This window comes from Sesamum indicum, linkage group LG7, assembly GCF_026168435.1.
Source record: "Sesamum indicum cultivar Baizhima isolate 11 linkage group LG7, ASM2616843v1, whole genome shotgun sequence".
Lineage (NCBI taxonomy): Eukaryota > Viridiplantae > Streptophyta > Magnoliopsida > Lamiales > Pedaliaceae > Sesamum > Sesamum indicum.
Genome location: NC_142663.1, coordinates 10,151,599 through 10,170,026, shown reverse-complemented (window position 1 = coordinate 10,170,026; position 18,428 = coordinate 10,151,599). Strand labels below are relative to the sequence as shown.

The window sequence follows — 18,428 nt, the reverse complement described above, 5'->3', positions numbered from 1 at the left end:
AATAGTGACAGGTGGTAGTCTTTGCGGACAAAAGCTGAACCACCATCAAAAGTAGTGATTACACTGACAGTGTTGTACTTCTATCTTTTTAACTAATTGAAGGCCACTCACGTACCATAGTACTTAGTTCCTAAGAGGGTGACTCTTGTAACTCAAACCTTGAACATAAGTGTGCGAGGCCCTATTGCAATTCTTTTATAGTGACACAGCTACATTAAGGTCTCGACTTGCATTTAAAAGTCTCTTCGTGGCTTTGAAGGTTTTAAAGGGATATCATAAATATTCCTACATCAGAATTCCCCCCAACTTATCGAGTTTTAGTAGTTAAAACTTGATGAGTAGAGTCAGCCTACCTTCAATATTTTTGGTAATGTTCATTGCATCTCAAGAGTTACTTTACTTATAATATTTGAGACTATTCAACTTCCCTGACTCAGTTACGATTTTGCATTCAAATTTTGCATATGCTAACGGGGCCCCTATAGTGTACTAATTGATAGTGCCCGTCATTGAGGCTTTCTACAAGTGCACGTCTAACGATAGCTCCCCCCCCCCCCCCCTCCCCAAGTAGAACCCTAGTTTTGGCAGACTTCATGGCAAGCTTAAGGTTACCTCTACATCCTTTAATCACTAAAATTCTCAACCATCTTGGTTTGTGTATCTCGCAGTTGACTCTTAGTTCCTTTAACCTCATTTCTGCCTTTATAGTTTTGATACGATTCTATCCAATTGATTCTACTTACAGTAACTTTTATGCCCTACATCAAATAAACTTTAGTGTCAGGGGAGAAAAGGATATTTTGACTTAATAGCAAGAGGGGCATAAAGCTTGACTTAATCCGTAGAAGTTGTCTTAATCTGTAGAAGTTGTCTGTTGCGTGCCGTATCGTTATTTTGAATTAGTATATATGGTAACAAGTGGGGACCTTAAACAGAAGAAAATAAAGAAAAGTTGGCCACGTTTTATGTCGGTGTTAAGTATCAGAGTGTTAAATCGTAATATTAAATTGTTCTTCTTTCTATCAATTTAAATTTTTCTAGATAAGATACGTATTTATTATAAAAGGATATTGCAGTTCACACGACAGGGTGTGTCGTACTTTTAATTCCATAATTTACGAGTTTAGCACATTTAGTCCCATAAAATTTAATTATTGTAGCATTTTTAATCTTATAGGATAAGAATCGACATATTTGGTCCTATAGGTTATAAAATTTGTTTATATCTCATAGGATCAAATGTGCCAAAATTCTATATTTTAAGAGATCAAATATGCTACAAATTTTATCATATGGGACATAAAATGCTATGCAACTAAATGTGTTAAGCCCGTAAATTATGAAACAAAAAATGCAATTATTCTTATTATGGTATCAAAACCAGCCAAATAAGAAGTTTTGCGCTCGAATCTTGTTACTGTCTATTCATGAAGGGGGGAAAAATACTTATAAAATGTGCGTGGAAGAAATATATTAAATACTAATATTAAATTATTTTCTCTTTCTCAATTTGAGATTTTCAGATAGCAAAAGCTAAGAAAATTCAATAGAAGTACAAAGTCTTGAGTTTAAGTTGCCGGAATTAGTACTCTATATTATTGATAGAATCTCTTATTACTTCGTTTTTAAATATTCAATAATAATGTATGCACATAAAACATTAATATTTCAAATTTAGAAATTAATGAATGATGTTACAATATTTTGATAAATTAGCATAGTTATAGGACCTTACGATACGGATCCAAATCTTGATACTACGGATGTCTAATTAGATTAAAATTTAATTAACATGAACGATTTTATTAAAATAGAATTTCTTATAAAACTCACTTTTATTAAATTAGAATTTCTTATAAAAATATAAAAAATAATGCTATTTTATTTTAATGTTGATTTTTTTTGGTATATTATAATTTACTTTTGCAGTACTTTGTTCCAATACATCATCATCAAATATAATTATTAGTATATATAAAATAAAAAAAATTAGTTTTAAGGATTAAATTATTTATTTAATTGTAAATTAGGAGTAAATTGCAAATGATAGAGCTAATGGTTATAATTATATATAATAATGTTTCAATAATAGAAATATAAATAAACTTATGAGCTTAATTTTTTTTATAGCTAATAAGTGATATAATCAGCTTTAAATAATATTTCTACATGTGTAATACGTTCTAGTTCTTCAAAATATATATATATATATATATATATATATATATATATAAGTAGCGTAGGATCCTTTCCTGAGTGACTCCAGCAAGGAGCAGAACGTGCTCTTCCAACCTCGAAGCTTGTTATGGTTCCGAACTTGATTTGCAAGTTTTGTACTTCACACTTCAAAGGAGACATGCATGTGCTTTTTGACAGAAAGATGAGATCCAAAGTTGGAAGGAATATTTTTGCTGGAATTCAACGAATTAAAAATAAATTTGATGAGAGCAAAAAATATGCATAATGTTTGGATTCATTTTCAAAGTGTTTTATTGTGTTTTATGAAGATAAAGAGAAAAAAATAAAGATAATTAAGTATGTATTAGAGATAGTATGTATGTTTTTGTAGATGACAAATATTGTGTATGTTTTGACTTATTTGGGAGATAACTTGAAAATGAAAACAAACATAGTGATGGTGTTCGACCTATTTAGAATGGGAAATAGTAAAATATTGTTAGAAGATAAAAAATGTAAATATCAGTAAAAAAGGGAGTGTTATTACTCGATTTTTATGTTCAATAAAGAAATTGATACAGAATCAAAATTGTAGTAGGTAGGCTTAAATGTAAAAAAAGATGTCTTCTCCCTCTAGGGGAGCTCTATATTTATAGACAACCACAATTGAGTTGAAGGAAATCGCGAATTTAAGGGAGTATGACCTCAAAGTTGTTATATAATGCTGAACCCCCTCAAATCTGATGTAGAATTTCCAACATGTGGTGGATCCCCTCAGATTTGAAGGGACTATTGGAATATGTTGTGCATCTTTTGGGAAAAGTACTTCCAAGTAGATGGTTGAGTAATATTCTCCCAAGAGTCCAAGTCTTTTACGGTTTATAGTACTTTTTTTTAGCAGCGCCACGTGTTTTGAAGGGTTGTTGGTCTTTATTGGATTCTATGAGGGGAGGGGGGCTCTAAAGATCCTGCGTGAATGCCACCTAAATTCCCTGTGGATGCCATGTGGACCTTTAACTTTAGTTGGGGGATTTCAAGTCCCTAAGTTTCCTTGTGGTCCTACTGAACTTTTTTGGATCATAGCCCTCTCGGATTTAGATTGGTTAGATTTTTTTTGGCCAATTTATTTTCTTTGGCGGGCCTGTCGTTCCACCTAGGGGTTGTACCTGGATTGGGCTTTCTAGAGGCCTTATGGGCCCTCTCCCCAACTGAGTTTTTTGAAAGCACCATGAGCCTCACATTCCTTTATATTTTTAACCACTTGAACCTATTCATTTTTTTGCATATCAAAATTAATTATAATTATTAATTTATTAAAGATAAACAAATTTATATAGGTCATTAAAAACAATAATTTAAATTTTAAATAGTAAAACATATAACAAAATTACTTTTTTAAACAAACTAATTTTAAATTGTGTAATAACATCCATCCCAAAAATGAAATGCAAAATTACTACAAAATCCATTGAAAATAAAAACATTGTTGCAAATTCATTCTAAAATGTGTCGTATCGCCGCAAAAATTCATCCCAATATTTAATAGAAACTCGTTCATATAACCATTGCAAATATTTTTATTCGTATTCAAAATCTGCTCTGAAGTTCATTATAAACATGTTTCAAAATAAAACCAAAAATATATATATCCTTTGACAATTTTTAGGATTAGCACAACAAGTGTAGCAAAATCTATCCCAAATGTGGGACGAATTTTGTTTCACCTGTCTTATATTTTTTAAAACGTCATCAACAAGGACACAGCCATACCCAGCCCAAAGCCATCCCAAAATTCATTGCAACATTTATCGCCCCTCCCAATACTCGTACAAAAAGCCCGTTCCAATAAATTACTTTTTTTGTAGTGTGACTTAATATTCTTAACCCGACCCAATAAATTAATATTTATAAGTAAAAAAAATGCAAAATAGACAATATCTAAACTAAAATATACAAGTTACAAATTCTACGAGTGAAGGCCATAGTCAGAACAAGGAACTTCCATGCTTCGTTTTCAAAAATATTAAAAATGGATTTTTTTACATTACTTTTTTAGTGTAACTTCTTTCCCCCTGTCTATATCAAACTTTAATATAATAAATTAATTCAATTATGTATTCTTTATATCTAAATATATTATACTAATAAAAATAAAATTTATTTGTTATATTTAATATAATAATATAATTTCAAGAAATATCCAATACAAAAATTTAATTAACTAAAAATATTTTAGAAATGAAAATCATGCATTTTAATTTTAAAAACTTATAAATAATATCAAATAATCTTAAAATTTGACATTTCCATGTGTAAAATATGTGTAATAATTGCATTTGATGTAATAATATATAATTTATATAATAGTATAATTCCAAAAAATATCCAACACAAAAATTAAATTAACTAAAAATATGATAGATATAAAACATGTATATTGATTTTAAAAACTTATAAATAATATCAAATAATCTTAAAAGTTTGATATTTTCATATGTAAAATATGTATAATAATTGCATTTGATGGAATAATATTTTAAACATATAAATATTGAGGAATATTAGTTTTTTAGTATTTGTCATACTTTTTTAAATATAATAAATATAAATGATTAACCAAAAACAATAAAAAAATAGGGGTAATTTTGTCAATTCAAAAAGAATAAAGGCTGAAAATCTATAAAAGAGTTATGTCAGGCGCGCGTAGATAACCCTCCATCTTTTTTTACGAAGTTGGTCTTTTTTGCAGGGTTATAATTATTTGGGATTTTTTTGACTATGTAGTTAACACAAATAATTATTTTAGCAATTCTTCTATTTTACAGGGGGTAATATGCAATTTTCCCAAAAAAAAAAAAAAAAGAAGGCAAGAGCTCCAGCACAATTTCGCGCCACCAATGAGCATGTCTTCCCTCCAAAAACGCCTCTTCCTCTCTCAGAACCCTAACTCGTTGCTTCCGAGCTCTAAAGAACACTCAATACCCCAGGAAAGTTGAAGAAAGAAAAAGATTAAAAGATTGCCCATGGAAGAATCTGCCGATATTCAGTCCAGAAAGAGAAGGAGAAGCCGTGTACCATTATCGTCGAGTTCTAACCCTTTAATCGGCATTTTAACCCGCCGCAAGTCCCGGATATATTTGCACCATAACCGCTCCGGAATAACTCGCCCGGATCCGGATTCTAGAAAACCCATTTCTTTTCCTCCCGACATCGGATCAGTGCAAGCGTTTTGGGGGATCAATTGTAACAAGGCTTCGCGGGTTTCATCCATTAAAGATCTCCGTTCGAGACGGGTTTTCACGCCAGAGGTTAGTTCACTTCTTAAAGTCGAGGAGGAGGATCTGAAGGATGGGAGCACGTTGTTGAAGGGTTCAGATCGCCGTTCAGCTCCGGGTTTGATCTTGGATTCCAATGTGGGTGGTGCAGAGGTGGATGAGCGTGAAAAAAATGAGATAATGAAAGCTAAGGCAGTGGATGAAGGAAATGATATGGAAAATAGTTTGAATTCGAAGGACCAGTCTATTTCTGGAGACGGGTCTATTTCGGTAGCTAAATTGGTAATAAAGTACTCTTGGTTGGACCAAATTTTAATTTATCTAATGTAAACTATACCTTTATTCTATTTTTAGTTTCTACTAGCTTTTGACATATTTGTTTAATATTGGATGGACATGTGAACTACAGTTTGTATGGTCTCTAAGATGATTTGCTCTGTGCAAGTGTGTGTTTGGTGCAAGTTCTCTGTTAATAGTCTTACTATGTGTTAATGTCGACGACATTTGTAGGCTCTTAATAGGTGTGGGCGGAAGAAGGTTTTCAGGACTCCGAGCTCTTTCAGCTATAGAAGATTACTTCCCTATCTGATGGATATTGTGAATGATGACTCTAGTAAGTCGTTTCTGTTGCATATTTATCTATTTTAATGATGTGAGAATGTGAAGATTGAGACCATCAATATGATATTATGGCTAAATGCATGGGAGCTAATCAACATGTTCAAACTGTTTTTGTCTAGGTGTTTCCAAGATTGAAATAGTAGATGCTGGGACTCCATGCAAATTGCAGAAGTTGGATGGTGCAAACTCGGAAGTGTGGTCAATTGCTGAGAATAGCTACACTGCTAAACTTGAGGTTGTTGTGCCCCATGTTGATGACATAAAGCCATCAGATAACGGAGATGTGAAGAAGTTCCATATAGAATTGCCCTTCAATCAGCAGGATTTGAGTGGTGCAGAACATGGATTAAGTCGGACTACGGAGATGACTAAACCTATAGAAGTGAGACCAAAAGTTCATGAGAGCGGTGCAAATAGAATTGATACTTCAGTTGGAGAAGAATGTGGCCAGACGACCCCTCCTGATCGTGATGTTTTTACCAATACAGAGATTGGTCCTGGTGGAGAATCTATGAAGGCTAACAGTGTGCTTACTGAGAACCAAATTGTTAAGGGGTTATCAGTTAATGGTGAAAATGGCAACATTGATGTCCTGAGACTGAGTCCAAATAGCAAAGGTGGCACCGAGCAGATCAACAGATTGGTAAACATTCTTTAATCAATAAAAATCTTGTAATAATTCATTTTTCTTTAACAGAAATTGGAGCAGGTGATCATCTACTGTTAGTCTTTTCTGATGGGCTTGACCAAAGTAATTGCTTGCAGAATGCTTGTGAGACTATTTTAAATGATCTATTTGTTTATTTAAAATTTCTTGCATGCACCTAGGTTCCTAATCCATGTTCTCGACTGAGGCTGTTCAAGAATCCAAGATCACTCAGCTACAGAAGATTACTTCCGTTTCTGATGGACATGTCCAAAAATAATTCATGTAAGTCTTGTTCAAAGAATTTTAAAAGGTATTTCATATTAGATGGTAGGCTAACAAGGTAATAATCATGTGTTATAATATTTCTACATAGGTAACTCAAGAATAACTGAGCACTCAACGGCCCAGGCTTATCTCAAAGAAGATTTACATCCATTATCAACTGCTACTACTGAAAAAGATTATGTCAACAAAACTATAGTGGAGAACTCCTCTGGTGTACAGCATACTCAAGTTCAGATGCAAAATTTGTTTTCTTCAATGGTCCCTCTGCCTCCTTCAGATGGTTCATCTCCTGATACTAACAATAGTCCAGTTTCATCAATGCAACAATCATCTTCCAGCAACTATTCATCAAATGCTGAGCCCAGTGTATTCAGTTCTGAAACCTGCACTGACCCAATGCTGATTAATTTGCAGACAGGAGAGCCAGAATCTAAGAGAAAGTTAAAACCAGGTTTTGACTGTAAAGAGGATAGTTCAGCATCACCACCATCCTCCACTGTCAGTAATGATATTCGGATGGAGCAATCTGCTGCAGAAGGACCTGGGCCAGTTGGAAAAGAAAAGATGTGCTTGGATCTACGGTTAAAACTTGATAATAACATTGGAGAATCAATTGAGAAAGTTAATTTGGACCAAAGCTCGTGCCAAATGGAAGTATCCGGTTCTTTGTTTGCTTCTAATAATGGTCCTTACAAGGGAATACTAAAGAGAAATCGACGAGGATGCAGAGGGCTATGTAATTGTCTGAATTGTGTTTCTTTTCGTCTTCATGCTGACAGAGCATTTGAGTTCTCACGGAACCAGATGCAGGATGCTGAAGATGTTGCTTTAGAATTGATGAAAGAATTAGCAAACCTTCGACTTTTGCTGGAGAAAACTATCAGTGATGATAATGATCATGCTGCTATCCAACTCAATCCTGTAAGTTATACTTAAATGCATTAGAACAATCTTACTGTTGTTGTTTCGTCATGTACTGAGCTTTAAAGCATTTGGTTTTCTTATTGGTGGACAAAGAGTAATTGCTACTTTTGTGCAATGTAATATTTTAGTTTGCAGCAACATTCTTTGGTTTTAAGTAGTTTGGTGGCTGGGACCTTGACACACTTTGAACAACATAAAAATTTTGATTTGATTTGGGCAGTTATAGCCATAACCAAGTGCCACAAGCCAAATGCTGTTCTCTGATTATCTAAACTGCAAATATGGTTTCAGATTTTGCGACCATATCCTTTTAAAGATAATATTTACATTCCCGGCCAAGAGTATATCACATAAGTTCTAACAGAGTCGAACCTTTGACTCCTTAGTCTGAAATATCTTGGGAATACTTGTGTAAGAGAGTATTCACAAGAAACTGTTGTACAGTTGTTAAATATGTAAAGATCATTTCCTTGGTCCTGTTGTGAAGCTTATTGGTAGTATTTTTGTCACCACTGTTATGGCCTTGATCAAATTCATTTTTGCTTGTGTTAGGTTTCTTGTCTACACATTTCGTTAGACTAAACAAGTTTCTTTAAAGGGTTTTCCATTTTTTTCTTGAAAAAGAATGTTTTTCCACTGAATTAGTGCTTCCTCTACTGGGAATCATTTCTCTCCATTACACTGAAACCCTATTATCTTAGTGAACATATGAACTGGTTACTTATGTTTTGCATAAATACGTTTTATGTTTCTATTCTAAAAAACATGATTGAGATTTTTTCCTTTGATCATCAAGAAGACTTTTTGCATCCTGTCAAATATCTGTTCTAGTTGTCACAGCAGATTCTTCCATTCCTCAATTCAAATAAACTTACTTTACTATGTAACTATTAAGGGATCTAATCCTGTTCTGGTTATTTGTTGGAACTTGTAGGAAATAACAAAATGTTATTGCAGGCATTTTCTATATTTTGCTGGCCCCTTAACTCTTTTTATTGCCTATCAGACTCCATACCATTCTTGTCTTTGATTTCAATCTTTCAGTTGTATAACCATCATTTTCTGACACCTCTTTTACTCCTCATTTGTCATGTTCATAATGAAACCTTGCAACTTAGAGAAATATTGAGGAATTCAGTTGCTTGATATCTTTGGAGCGTAACCAATGCACAATGCTCTTCTCATAGATTCTTCATGTATATTCTTATTAGTATTGCCTCCTTTCTGTCACAGTTTTAGAAAGCTCAATAAGTCCCAGTTCTTTGGTTCTGATTCTGTGTAGGTTCAGGTTAAACAAGCATGCAATAAAGCACTGGAAACAGAAAATCTAGCAAAAGATCGCCTCAACCAGTTAAACTATGATCTCAGTGTTCACTGCAGAATCCCAGTATGTACACTTTCGTGTAATAGTAGTAATTTGAAATGCTTTGTTAGTAGTTAAAAGTTCTAGTTAAATTTATTTTACGCAGAAGTCACAGTACATTCCATTTCTTGTATGCATGAGTTTCGTTGTATCACTTACAGGCCTTGCTGCAGCCAAAGGTCACTTTTGCTAACTATATTCAAGAAAGAGCTTTTCCAGTGATAGACCCATCAACCAGTGCACAAAACAAACGATAAGGTTATATAAAGAGTTGTAAGACATCGATAGCTGATGTTTGTGCATGGAAGCTGGCTCATAATTCAGAGCAAATGCGTTGCACGGAAGAACATGGTATATTTACTGCGTTGGGCCTAAATGTGACTATAGAATGTAAGATGTCTTCAATGCATCAATGTGATGGTTGATACATGTTGAGGCACTGGGATACCTTTGTGCAGTAAGAATGAGCAATACATCCTGTTAAGATTTTGCAACTCATCATATAAAGTTGCTCGTATATGTGACAATTGTTTCTCAAGTATAGTCATGTCCTATTGATTGAATCTGATACCGATGGAGTGCATTATTTGGGACTTCTAAATTTTGCATATTTATTTTGAGACAAACAATCATGTTCGCCTAAACTTGGACTCAGTTAGTTTTCCTTTGGGTTAAACTAATGACCATTAACTGTCAAAATTGAAAAAACCTTTAAAGATGAACCGATAAGAAGCATGGACATTGGACCTGATTTGTAATATTTTTATAAAGTTATTATATTATAAATAATAAAATAAATTTATAAATAAAAGTGTGTTAATTAAAAGTTATTTTTACAAAGTAAAAGCATAGATAAAAATATAATGATTTTTTCTCCATTTTATTTTTTAGTTTGTATTATAAATATTATATATTTTTTCTATTGTAATATATGTATCTTTTTAAGTATAAGTAAATGTCAATTAAAATAAATAAATTCAGCCAATATAATTATATACATAATAAATACATAAAAAGTCGCACACATACATGTATATATGTTTGTGTATGATATTTAATGACCAAGAGCAATAAAACAATATATATAGTGATGCATATAAAAATTTAAAAGTACGTGCATTGTATACTTTACAATATAAAAATATATAAAAGTAAAATAAATATATATATTTTTTGATTTGATGCTTTTTAATTATAATTTAATATTTGTTGCCATATATTTTTTTCAATAAGACTCTTTCAATAATCTTATCAATGTGTACCCTCTAATCCTTGGGCCCACCTTCTTGTGGGAGAGAGTACTCTTGCCTTCTCCTTGAGGGATGTCCTGTCTCACGATTTTCTGCACATTAAAAATTGAATCAGTAGGACCATTAGCATTAAGTAATAATAATGGTGGGGCTGCTAAAGTTAAGCATTGAACGAAGGTAGTAATTATCCGTTGGAGGTCCTCTAGCATGAGGGGGACCATCCTTCCGAGGGAATCATTTGAGGAGGTGTGAACTCCTTCCATTGTTCTCACATCTTAGTTTTGTGTTCCCACAAATGGTGCTAACTGATATCGTGCAAAAAATGCACGGATTAAATAAAGGATGCGGGCAAAAAATATGATGTTCAGCCCACCTAAAATGGAAAGCGGTGAAACAAGTGCTAGATGATGAAAACGTATAAATGAGTGAAGAAAAAAGTGTTATACTTGATTTTGTATTTACAAGAGGGACTAGCATGGAATCAAAACTCTAAATACGAAATTATAATGCTTCTTTAAGCTAACATGAAAACAAAAATAAAAAATATAGTTGGTGGGCTTAGAAAGTGTAAAACATATGCATGTCTGAAGGTGTCCCTTTGACCACATCCTTCAGGTTGTGTCCTTCTAATCATGTGAATGTGATTATTGATCGTGTCAATATGTTTCTTCTCGCTGAGGCACCTCTCTATTTATAAGCAACAACAAGGTTGTTGGAGAAGGTCATGAATTGAGGGATCACGGCTTCAAAGTTGTATAATGCTCATCTCTCAAATTTGGTGCAGAGTCCTCCAGTGACTAGCTAATCCCCCTGGATTTAAAGGGTAGCTGGAAGATACCCCTTAGCTCCGGAGAGACTATTGGAGTCTGTTGCGATCTTTTGGAGGACAAGGTTGGAACTCCCTCGAATTTTCAAAGAGGTGATTGAGGAGCCTTCTCCCAACTGGACTCCAAGTCTATTAGGGTTTATAATCCTTCTTTCTAGCGGCTATGTGTCCTTGAAGACCTGCTGATTTTCTATTTTTTGGGTGATATCAACTTGGGCCTTCTCTTGTACTGAGCTCCCTGGAGGGTATCATGAACTTTACATTTTTTTTCTTCTTTTTGAACTATTTAAACCTTTTTGAGCTAATTTATTTTTATTCAGTCTTAATTGATATGCTTAGAGATAGATTAGATAGCATTTGAGCATATATAAAAAAATATTACAAGAAGCACATCATGTTGTTGTGCTGATTTTTGTGTTACTGAAGTCTATTGTTGTCATATCTGATGATTCAGCATTTCGTGTTCTGGCGTGCACTACTCCTATTTTCAGTATACCAATGTTTACTTGGCTAATATTCAGTAAAATACCATCTTTGCATTCTATAAGTATTCACTTTTATTTTTCTGAGTTTTTTCATTTGATAATAAATAACAAGAATAAATACAAAAAATTGGTTCTAGCATGCTCTTCTCTAGTGATACAGTAAATTTCTTAATTTTACATCACGTTCCCTTTTATAAAAATTAAATAAAACAATCATAACATACTACAACAAATATTTATCTTGTCCAAAAGGAAAAATACCAGTTTCTATGACCCCTTGATCATCAGCATAGTTTTAGATAGAGTTCCATTGGTTAAAATAATTAAAATAAATTACATCAACCCCTAAAATTAAGTTTAATTACATAAACACCTCATATCTTTACAAAATTACAAGAACAATTGTTAAGGTCATAATTGCAACTTACTTCAAAATCCTCTAAGACAAATTACATCCACGTCCCTTTAAGCAAAGTATCTGTAATTCTGTAAGTAGGAAATATTTATTTAATTAGACAACTCTAAAAAGTGTTGGTATAATTTAGGCAAAAGATTAAGCAAATTATAACTTATTACCTTCTAGACTAGTAATATAAAATTAATAGAATCTATATTATTATTTTAAGTGAAATAATAATTTAGAAGGAAATTAAAATATTTTAGAAGTTGAATCCTGTTTTACATGATTTTAATTTTGACATTGCTATATGAGAAGCTAATAAACTATAAATGATATGCAATGCATTCGAGAACCTCAACAAAGGACAGCACATATCACTACAGTCCACACCCTTCACTGCAGGTTGCTTTAAGTAACAATTTCCCATCCTATTTCCAGAAAGAACAAATTGCCGAAAACCACAGACAGAAGCTCTAGACACATGAGTGTGCTTAATATTGTCGGGATGGATCAGTAGAAACATCGAAGCCTGGAGGAATGAAAACAACATCATCCCAGGTGGAGACTGAGCTATCCTGCAAGATGAGCGAATATTGGGTAATATTTCTAGTCTTGGTGCTCAAAAGATAATCCAATGTAAAATTGGTGAAAAGGATCTATTGGTTCATAACACTACGCAAATGCTGAGAAAGCAATAAGATAGGCACAAAAATCGGACTTCCTGAAGATGATTCCTCACCTTCATCCCCTGTATTATATCCTCAAGAACAGCAACCTACCACAATAATCAAGTAAGGTGAATACAAACTAGTGAAAGTGGTTTTGAAATATCATATCCTGGGGAGGACAGGAAGTTGGGAGTTCAACCTGTATATCTCCTCGCCTCAGACTAGGATTAAACTGCTTCTGATCATTTGAAGCTCTTGATAGGGATTTCTCCAGATCCTCCTGCACATTTCATAAATATAGGGGAATATATTCAATTTTATGGGATAAAAATGCAGAAATGGATATTGGCAAGAGTTTAAGTCATCATCATCTCTAACCTTTCTGAAAAAAACAGGACGATATCTCTTATTTTGGCTCCTCAAAATCAAGCTTTTTGACTGCAATACAATGTTTTCAATGGGGATAAGATGACATGAAATTCAGAAATTAATGAGTCTAGCAATATCGACCCCGTGCTATCTGAATTGACACTGGCCACAAGTGAACCCGAGGTATGCCTTATTAGCTATTAACTTCTATAGAAAGCAAAACATAGGATATACCCTATGAAGTTGTAGTGGTTGATAGGGCCCAATTGGATAAAATGACTGGATCGCATAATTGTAAATTTTTATCCGATGTAAACATTGGTTTAGTGATGCAATTTGTAAATCTATGAAATGGTTGTTTGTTACATTGGAGGACAAATGAGGTGATAGAAGAAAGAAATCCTCAAACTGCCCTTTTGGTACTATTTTTACCCTTTGTTTATTTGTGTGTGTGTGTGTGTGTGTATTACATATATTTTTATATATTACGAAAACATATATACGCACACCCCAATAAATACACATAATAATGCACGAACTAAGAAGAAAACCAATTCTGGCCAAATTAACAATCCCAGTCAAATATACAGACACTGATATACATGCAAAACCAACAGATTTTACATCAAAAAGAAAGAAAGAAATAGATGCAACACTAAGCATCCATAATTAAGACAAAGAAACCTAAATTGTGAGCAAAAATTAGAGGCCCAAATCTAGCAATATCTAGCCTTATTTACCAAAGTAAACGACCCCTGTGAGTTCATTGTTTTATCCCAGTAACATAAACTTTCAAGATCACTGGTACCAAAAAAAAAAATAGAATAATCATATAACTGATGAAGCCAATTTAGTTAAGCCATTGTGATGGAGTAAAATAAGGCTATCTGAAGGAGCAAAATACCCCCAGCATTTCAAATTGCGAAACATGACCAAAGATCCGTGCATTTTCACAGTGCGATCCAGCCTGACACGGTGACCCATTATCACCAGAATTGATCCTATAACACTTGGAGGGCGGAGATTCTAACAGGTGAATCCATACAAGTATGGCCACTTGACCTGTAATATTCCAGAACTATTTGTCTTTCTCCTCGATCTCGCACCTGAACTAAATTAAGGATCGGTTCGGTCTTAACTATGGACCAGCCAACAAGACTAACTCATTTACTTAGATCCCTACCCTTATCCGGGATTGGATTACCCTTCCAGTGGACTCAGCAATCTCGACCATGATCACATTGAAAAGTCGTAGTACAACTGCTTATAGATCAGGAAACTTGTCACCCTCAAGGAGATCCATTTAAGGTGCTTGCATTAGAATCATAGTTGTTAAAGGCGCACGCCGCGGCATGCGCAAATTTGCATAAATAAATTATATATTCATGTATTCATATATCTTTTAACTTCAATATTACACAAACAATTAAATACAATAAATCTTAGAAATTATATTAATCACTATATCATAAAATATATGTGTAAAACAACTAGTAAGGGTTTTTCTCTTCTTTCTGTTTCTTTTTTGAATTTTTCTTTTACATTATTGTATAACTTTTTTTAAAAAAAATAAGTTAAAAGGTTTAAAGAAACCCTACATTTCTCTGTTTCTTTCTTTTAAAAATTTATTCCCTTTTTCTTTTCTTTCTTTTCTCCTTGTGTGAAACCCTAGTTCTCCTCATTCTATGAAACCCTGGTTTTGCGCAGCAGCAGCAGAGGCCGCCGAAGTCCCAGATTGGCATTGTCGCCGGAACCCTAGCACGGCGCAGCCTTCTCGACCGTACACCGCCCCTGTAGCCGCCCTCTGCTACTACCGTATCTTTGAAAAAAACTGGGGTTCGCCAAGGCGCAGAAGGCGCGCCTTTCTGCCGCCATGACAAAGCCCAGCACCATTTTCTGAAAATGGCAGTGGGCTTGTGCCATTAATAACTATGATTAGAATTCAAATAAGTTAACACAATATTAAGAATCAAGAAGGTATTCTTCAATATAATCACAAGATCAAAAACATATGTATCAAAAATGATTGTTGTGGTACTTTGATTTGATTCTGGAGTGATTTCCTCCACTTGTTCTATTTATATGTTTCCAAAAGTCGTATAAGGTTTTTCAAGAAAATAAAACTTGGAACCCCATGTAAGCGAATTGAACCTGGAAAACTGGAACCCCAGCGAAGCTTTCATCAGAAATGCCAGCATTTTTTCTCTCCTGTAGAAAGTGCAAGAAACAGAAAAAAATCAATTCAAAAAAGAACAATAAAAACTGCAAGAGCCCTGTTTGTGATAAATTTGGACTTCCAGTTGTAAATACCACCTAACTCAAAATCACAAGATTTTAACAGATCGAGCAACAACTTTCTTCAATAAGATCAAATGGAATGGTATCCAAGTTACAGGGACTCAGGGAGGACATGACAGCTGATGATAATACAGCAAAGTATGTGCAGAACAAAAGAGTATAGTTGACTCAGCAGGACAAGCTTCGCGAATGACAGAGAACAATAAACTGCTCAAATATAAGGTTATAAACTAAAAGGTGATGTTATGCTGTCAAGACCCACCATCAATGCATTCCTTATCTGAGAAGCCTCCGGCATCAATCTTAAAGCCACCCCATCAACATCAAGCTGAAAAATCTGAACAAACATTTTCTATTACTGCCCGCTCATATCAACCAAAGAAACCACCAAAACGAATAAACTTAAATGAAAATCAGTTGAACTTTGCATAATTATAGCTACAATGTTCAAAGATAATCTCTCAGAACTTAAAAGCTTGTCCCTCCTAGTATCCTCAAGTCCCAATAGTGCAGTATGACATCAATTTGGACCAAAACTTTGTTAAAGAGCCTCAAAGTTCATGACATTGAGCTTATAAGCCCATGATACTAATCAATCAGCAAAAGCAAAGATACTGCTCTAATGGACAAGGCATTAACTACAATTTTTCTCAGCATCATTCACTTACGATCCCACAAGAAATGTTTTGCACCAAATCAAATGGCATAGTCCACACACATAACTACTCACCCCTATTTCTAATTAAACAAACAGGTAAGCAAGCCATTTGCTCGACCAAATGCCCCGGTAATTATGTGTAGCCGAAAAAGAGAAAATTATCGCAATCCACACCTTGCTTAAAGCAACAGCGACAACTTGTGAACCAGAACTCATAGATGGATCAACAGACTTCATGTGTTTGAGGAGGGTCTCCGCATCAGCTTCACTAAAACAGAACAAACCAAGATTTTTCCCTGTATTCGTGCCCGAGACTAAGACAAACTTTTCACCATTGCTCAGTGCATACACCGGCACTCCAGCTAGTCTCTCCTCAATAGCCTCAGCTGACATAGCATAATTATTGGCACTGAAACTACTAGTACCGCCATTCGACCTGCTGTTGATGATATTGTTTTCATTTGAAATTCCGGCAAAAAAGGGACTTTTAAGCGGAGGGTTGGATTGCAAGTTCTGGAAGAAGTTGGAGACGTGGGTTTGGAGGGATGTGAAAGCTTGTTGCAGAGGATGCTGCGGCTGCGATGGTGGTGCAGCCGCCGTTGCGGAGGGTTTATTGGGATTAAAGAAATTCATCGGCTTTTCTTCTTGGGTTTTAGTAGCACTTGGGAAAACAATAAGAAAGGTTTTAATGTGCACTTGATATATGATGTGATATATATATATATATGTGTGTGTGTGTGTGGAAATGAATTTCGCCAGCAATCGTTTCGATGTTTACATTGATTTGTGTTTCGATTATATTGTTTTCTACCACCTATCTCTTATACTTACGTTATCTATTTTTGTTGTGTTGTATGAAAAGTCTCGAAAAACTTAACGGTGCGGTGAAAATTCATTTTTATAGAGGAGAGAATGCTTTGATTTGCATTTTTTGTTAATTTCTATTGGGTTTACAAAGTAAGCTTTGGAATAGATTAAACTCATGACGAGCTATATCTGAATATATTTTGTTTTATCAATTTAGACGATTCAAAATTAAAAAAAAATTACATATATTTTGAATTGACCTACAAAAACGTATAAGGCTTAAATTTGATCCGAACACTTATGTGAATCTATCATCTTGAATTTATATAAAACCCAAAATTATTATGAACTTTAATTTAAAAAAACCCAATTTATTTTGTGTTTTTAATTAGTAATTTATTCCAAAATTATTATGTCTACTCCGAATGAAATCTCGGCAGCTTTTAGCTGCGAACTTTGGTATACATAAAAGGATAAATTGCATATAAGTTCTTTGTGTTTCAAATTTTAGCTAAAAATCTCATGTGTTAAAAAAATAGGTAAAAAATTCCCTATATTTTTCAAAATATTACACGCTCTCCCCTTTCGTTAGGTTGACTTTGACACCGTTATTTTTTATTAAATTATCCGTTATACCCTTCTTATAACAACCATTGATCTCAATTATTAAAAATAAACAGTCCAAATTTTATTTAATTTAAAATATATTTTTATTTACATATATAATTATATATACACTATAATGTATAATGTATATATCCATATATTACAATATATATATATATATATATAAATATATAAATAATGGGCAGCGATGATCGCCGTCTACGTGGGCGGCAAGGCTATCGTTGCGCCGTTACCCAAATCTACGCGACAACAATGTTGCACTCTATAAGTAGGGGCGCCCTCGTGTTGCCCCCAGGACCCCTTCTGGAAGGGACAACGGTCAGATTTGGGGCGACATCAATGGCCTATATGGCCGACAACGGAGAAGAAGAAAAAAAAAGGGATTATTTTTTAAAAATAAAAAATATTTTAAATAAGATCTATAGTAAATAATATAATTTAAAATAATTAATATAATTTATTGTTATTTTGATATTTGATTGGTACATTTAATAAAAAAAATAAAATTTATTGTAATATATTTTAATTAATAATAATTAATTTAGTTAATAATATATAATTATTCTAAGTAACTTTTATATTTCATATGAATTTTAATTTAAAATATTTTTAGTATATTAAATTTGTATTATGTTAAATTTAAAAATTTTGTATATTGTTTAGGTGTATTTATATTTAAATTATATTTCATATAAATTCTTAATTTAAAGATAATTTTAGAATCGTATTTTTAGATTAAAATTTA

At 33.4% G+C, this 18,428-nt stretch overlaps 2 protein-coding genes across 2 annotated transcripts; one reads left to right on the top strand and one right to left on the bottom strand.

Annotated features, from left to right (window-relative positions):
* Positions 1-5,046: 5,046 nt before the first annotated feature.
* On the top strand, positions 5,047-9,863 carry LOC105179654 (uncharacterized). The gene is made up of 7 exons (XM_011103293.3): positions 5,047-5,735; positions 5,964-6,066; positions 6,194-6,717; positions 6,903-7,005; positions 7,097-7,929; positions 9,215-9,319; positions 9,457-9,863. Exons 1-7 carry the CDS (start codon positions 5,202-5,204, stop codon positions 9,550-9,552), a joined length of 2,298 nt encoding a protein of 765 aa, XP_011101595.1. The 5' UTR covers positions 5,047-5,201; the 3' UTR covers positions 9,553-9,863.
* Positions 9,864-12,493: 2,630 nt separating this feature from the next.
* On the bottom strand, positions 12,494-16,966 carry TIC22-III (Tic22-like family protein). Its single transcript, XM_011103294.3, has 7 exons — positions 16,424-16,966; positions 15,854-15,928; positions 15,445-15,501; positions 13,303-13,362; positions 13,124-13,204; positions 12,996-13,031; positions 12,494-12,831 (listed from the first exon to the last, which is right to left on the bottom strand). The coding sequence occupies exons 1-7, from the start codon at positions 16,880-16,882 to the stop codon at positions 12,748-12,750; spliced, it is 852 nt and encodes a 283-aa protein (XP_011101596.2). The 5' UTR covers positions 16,883-16,966; the 3' UTR covers positions 12,494-12,747.
* Positions 16,967-18,428: the final 1,462 nt, after the last annotated feature.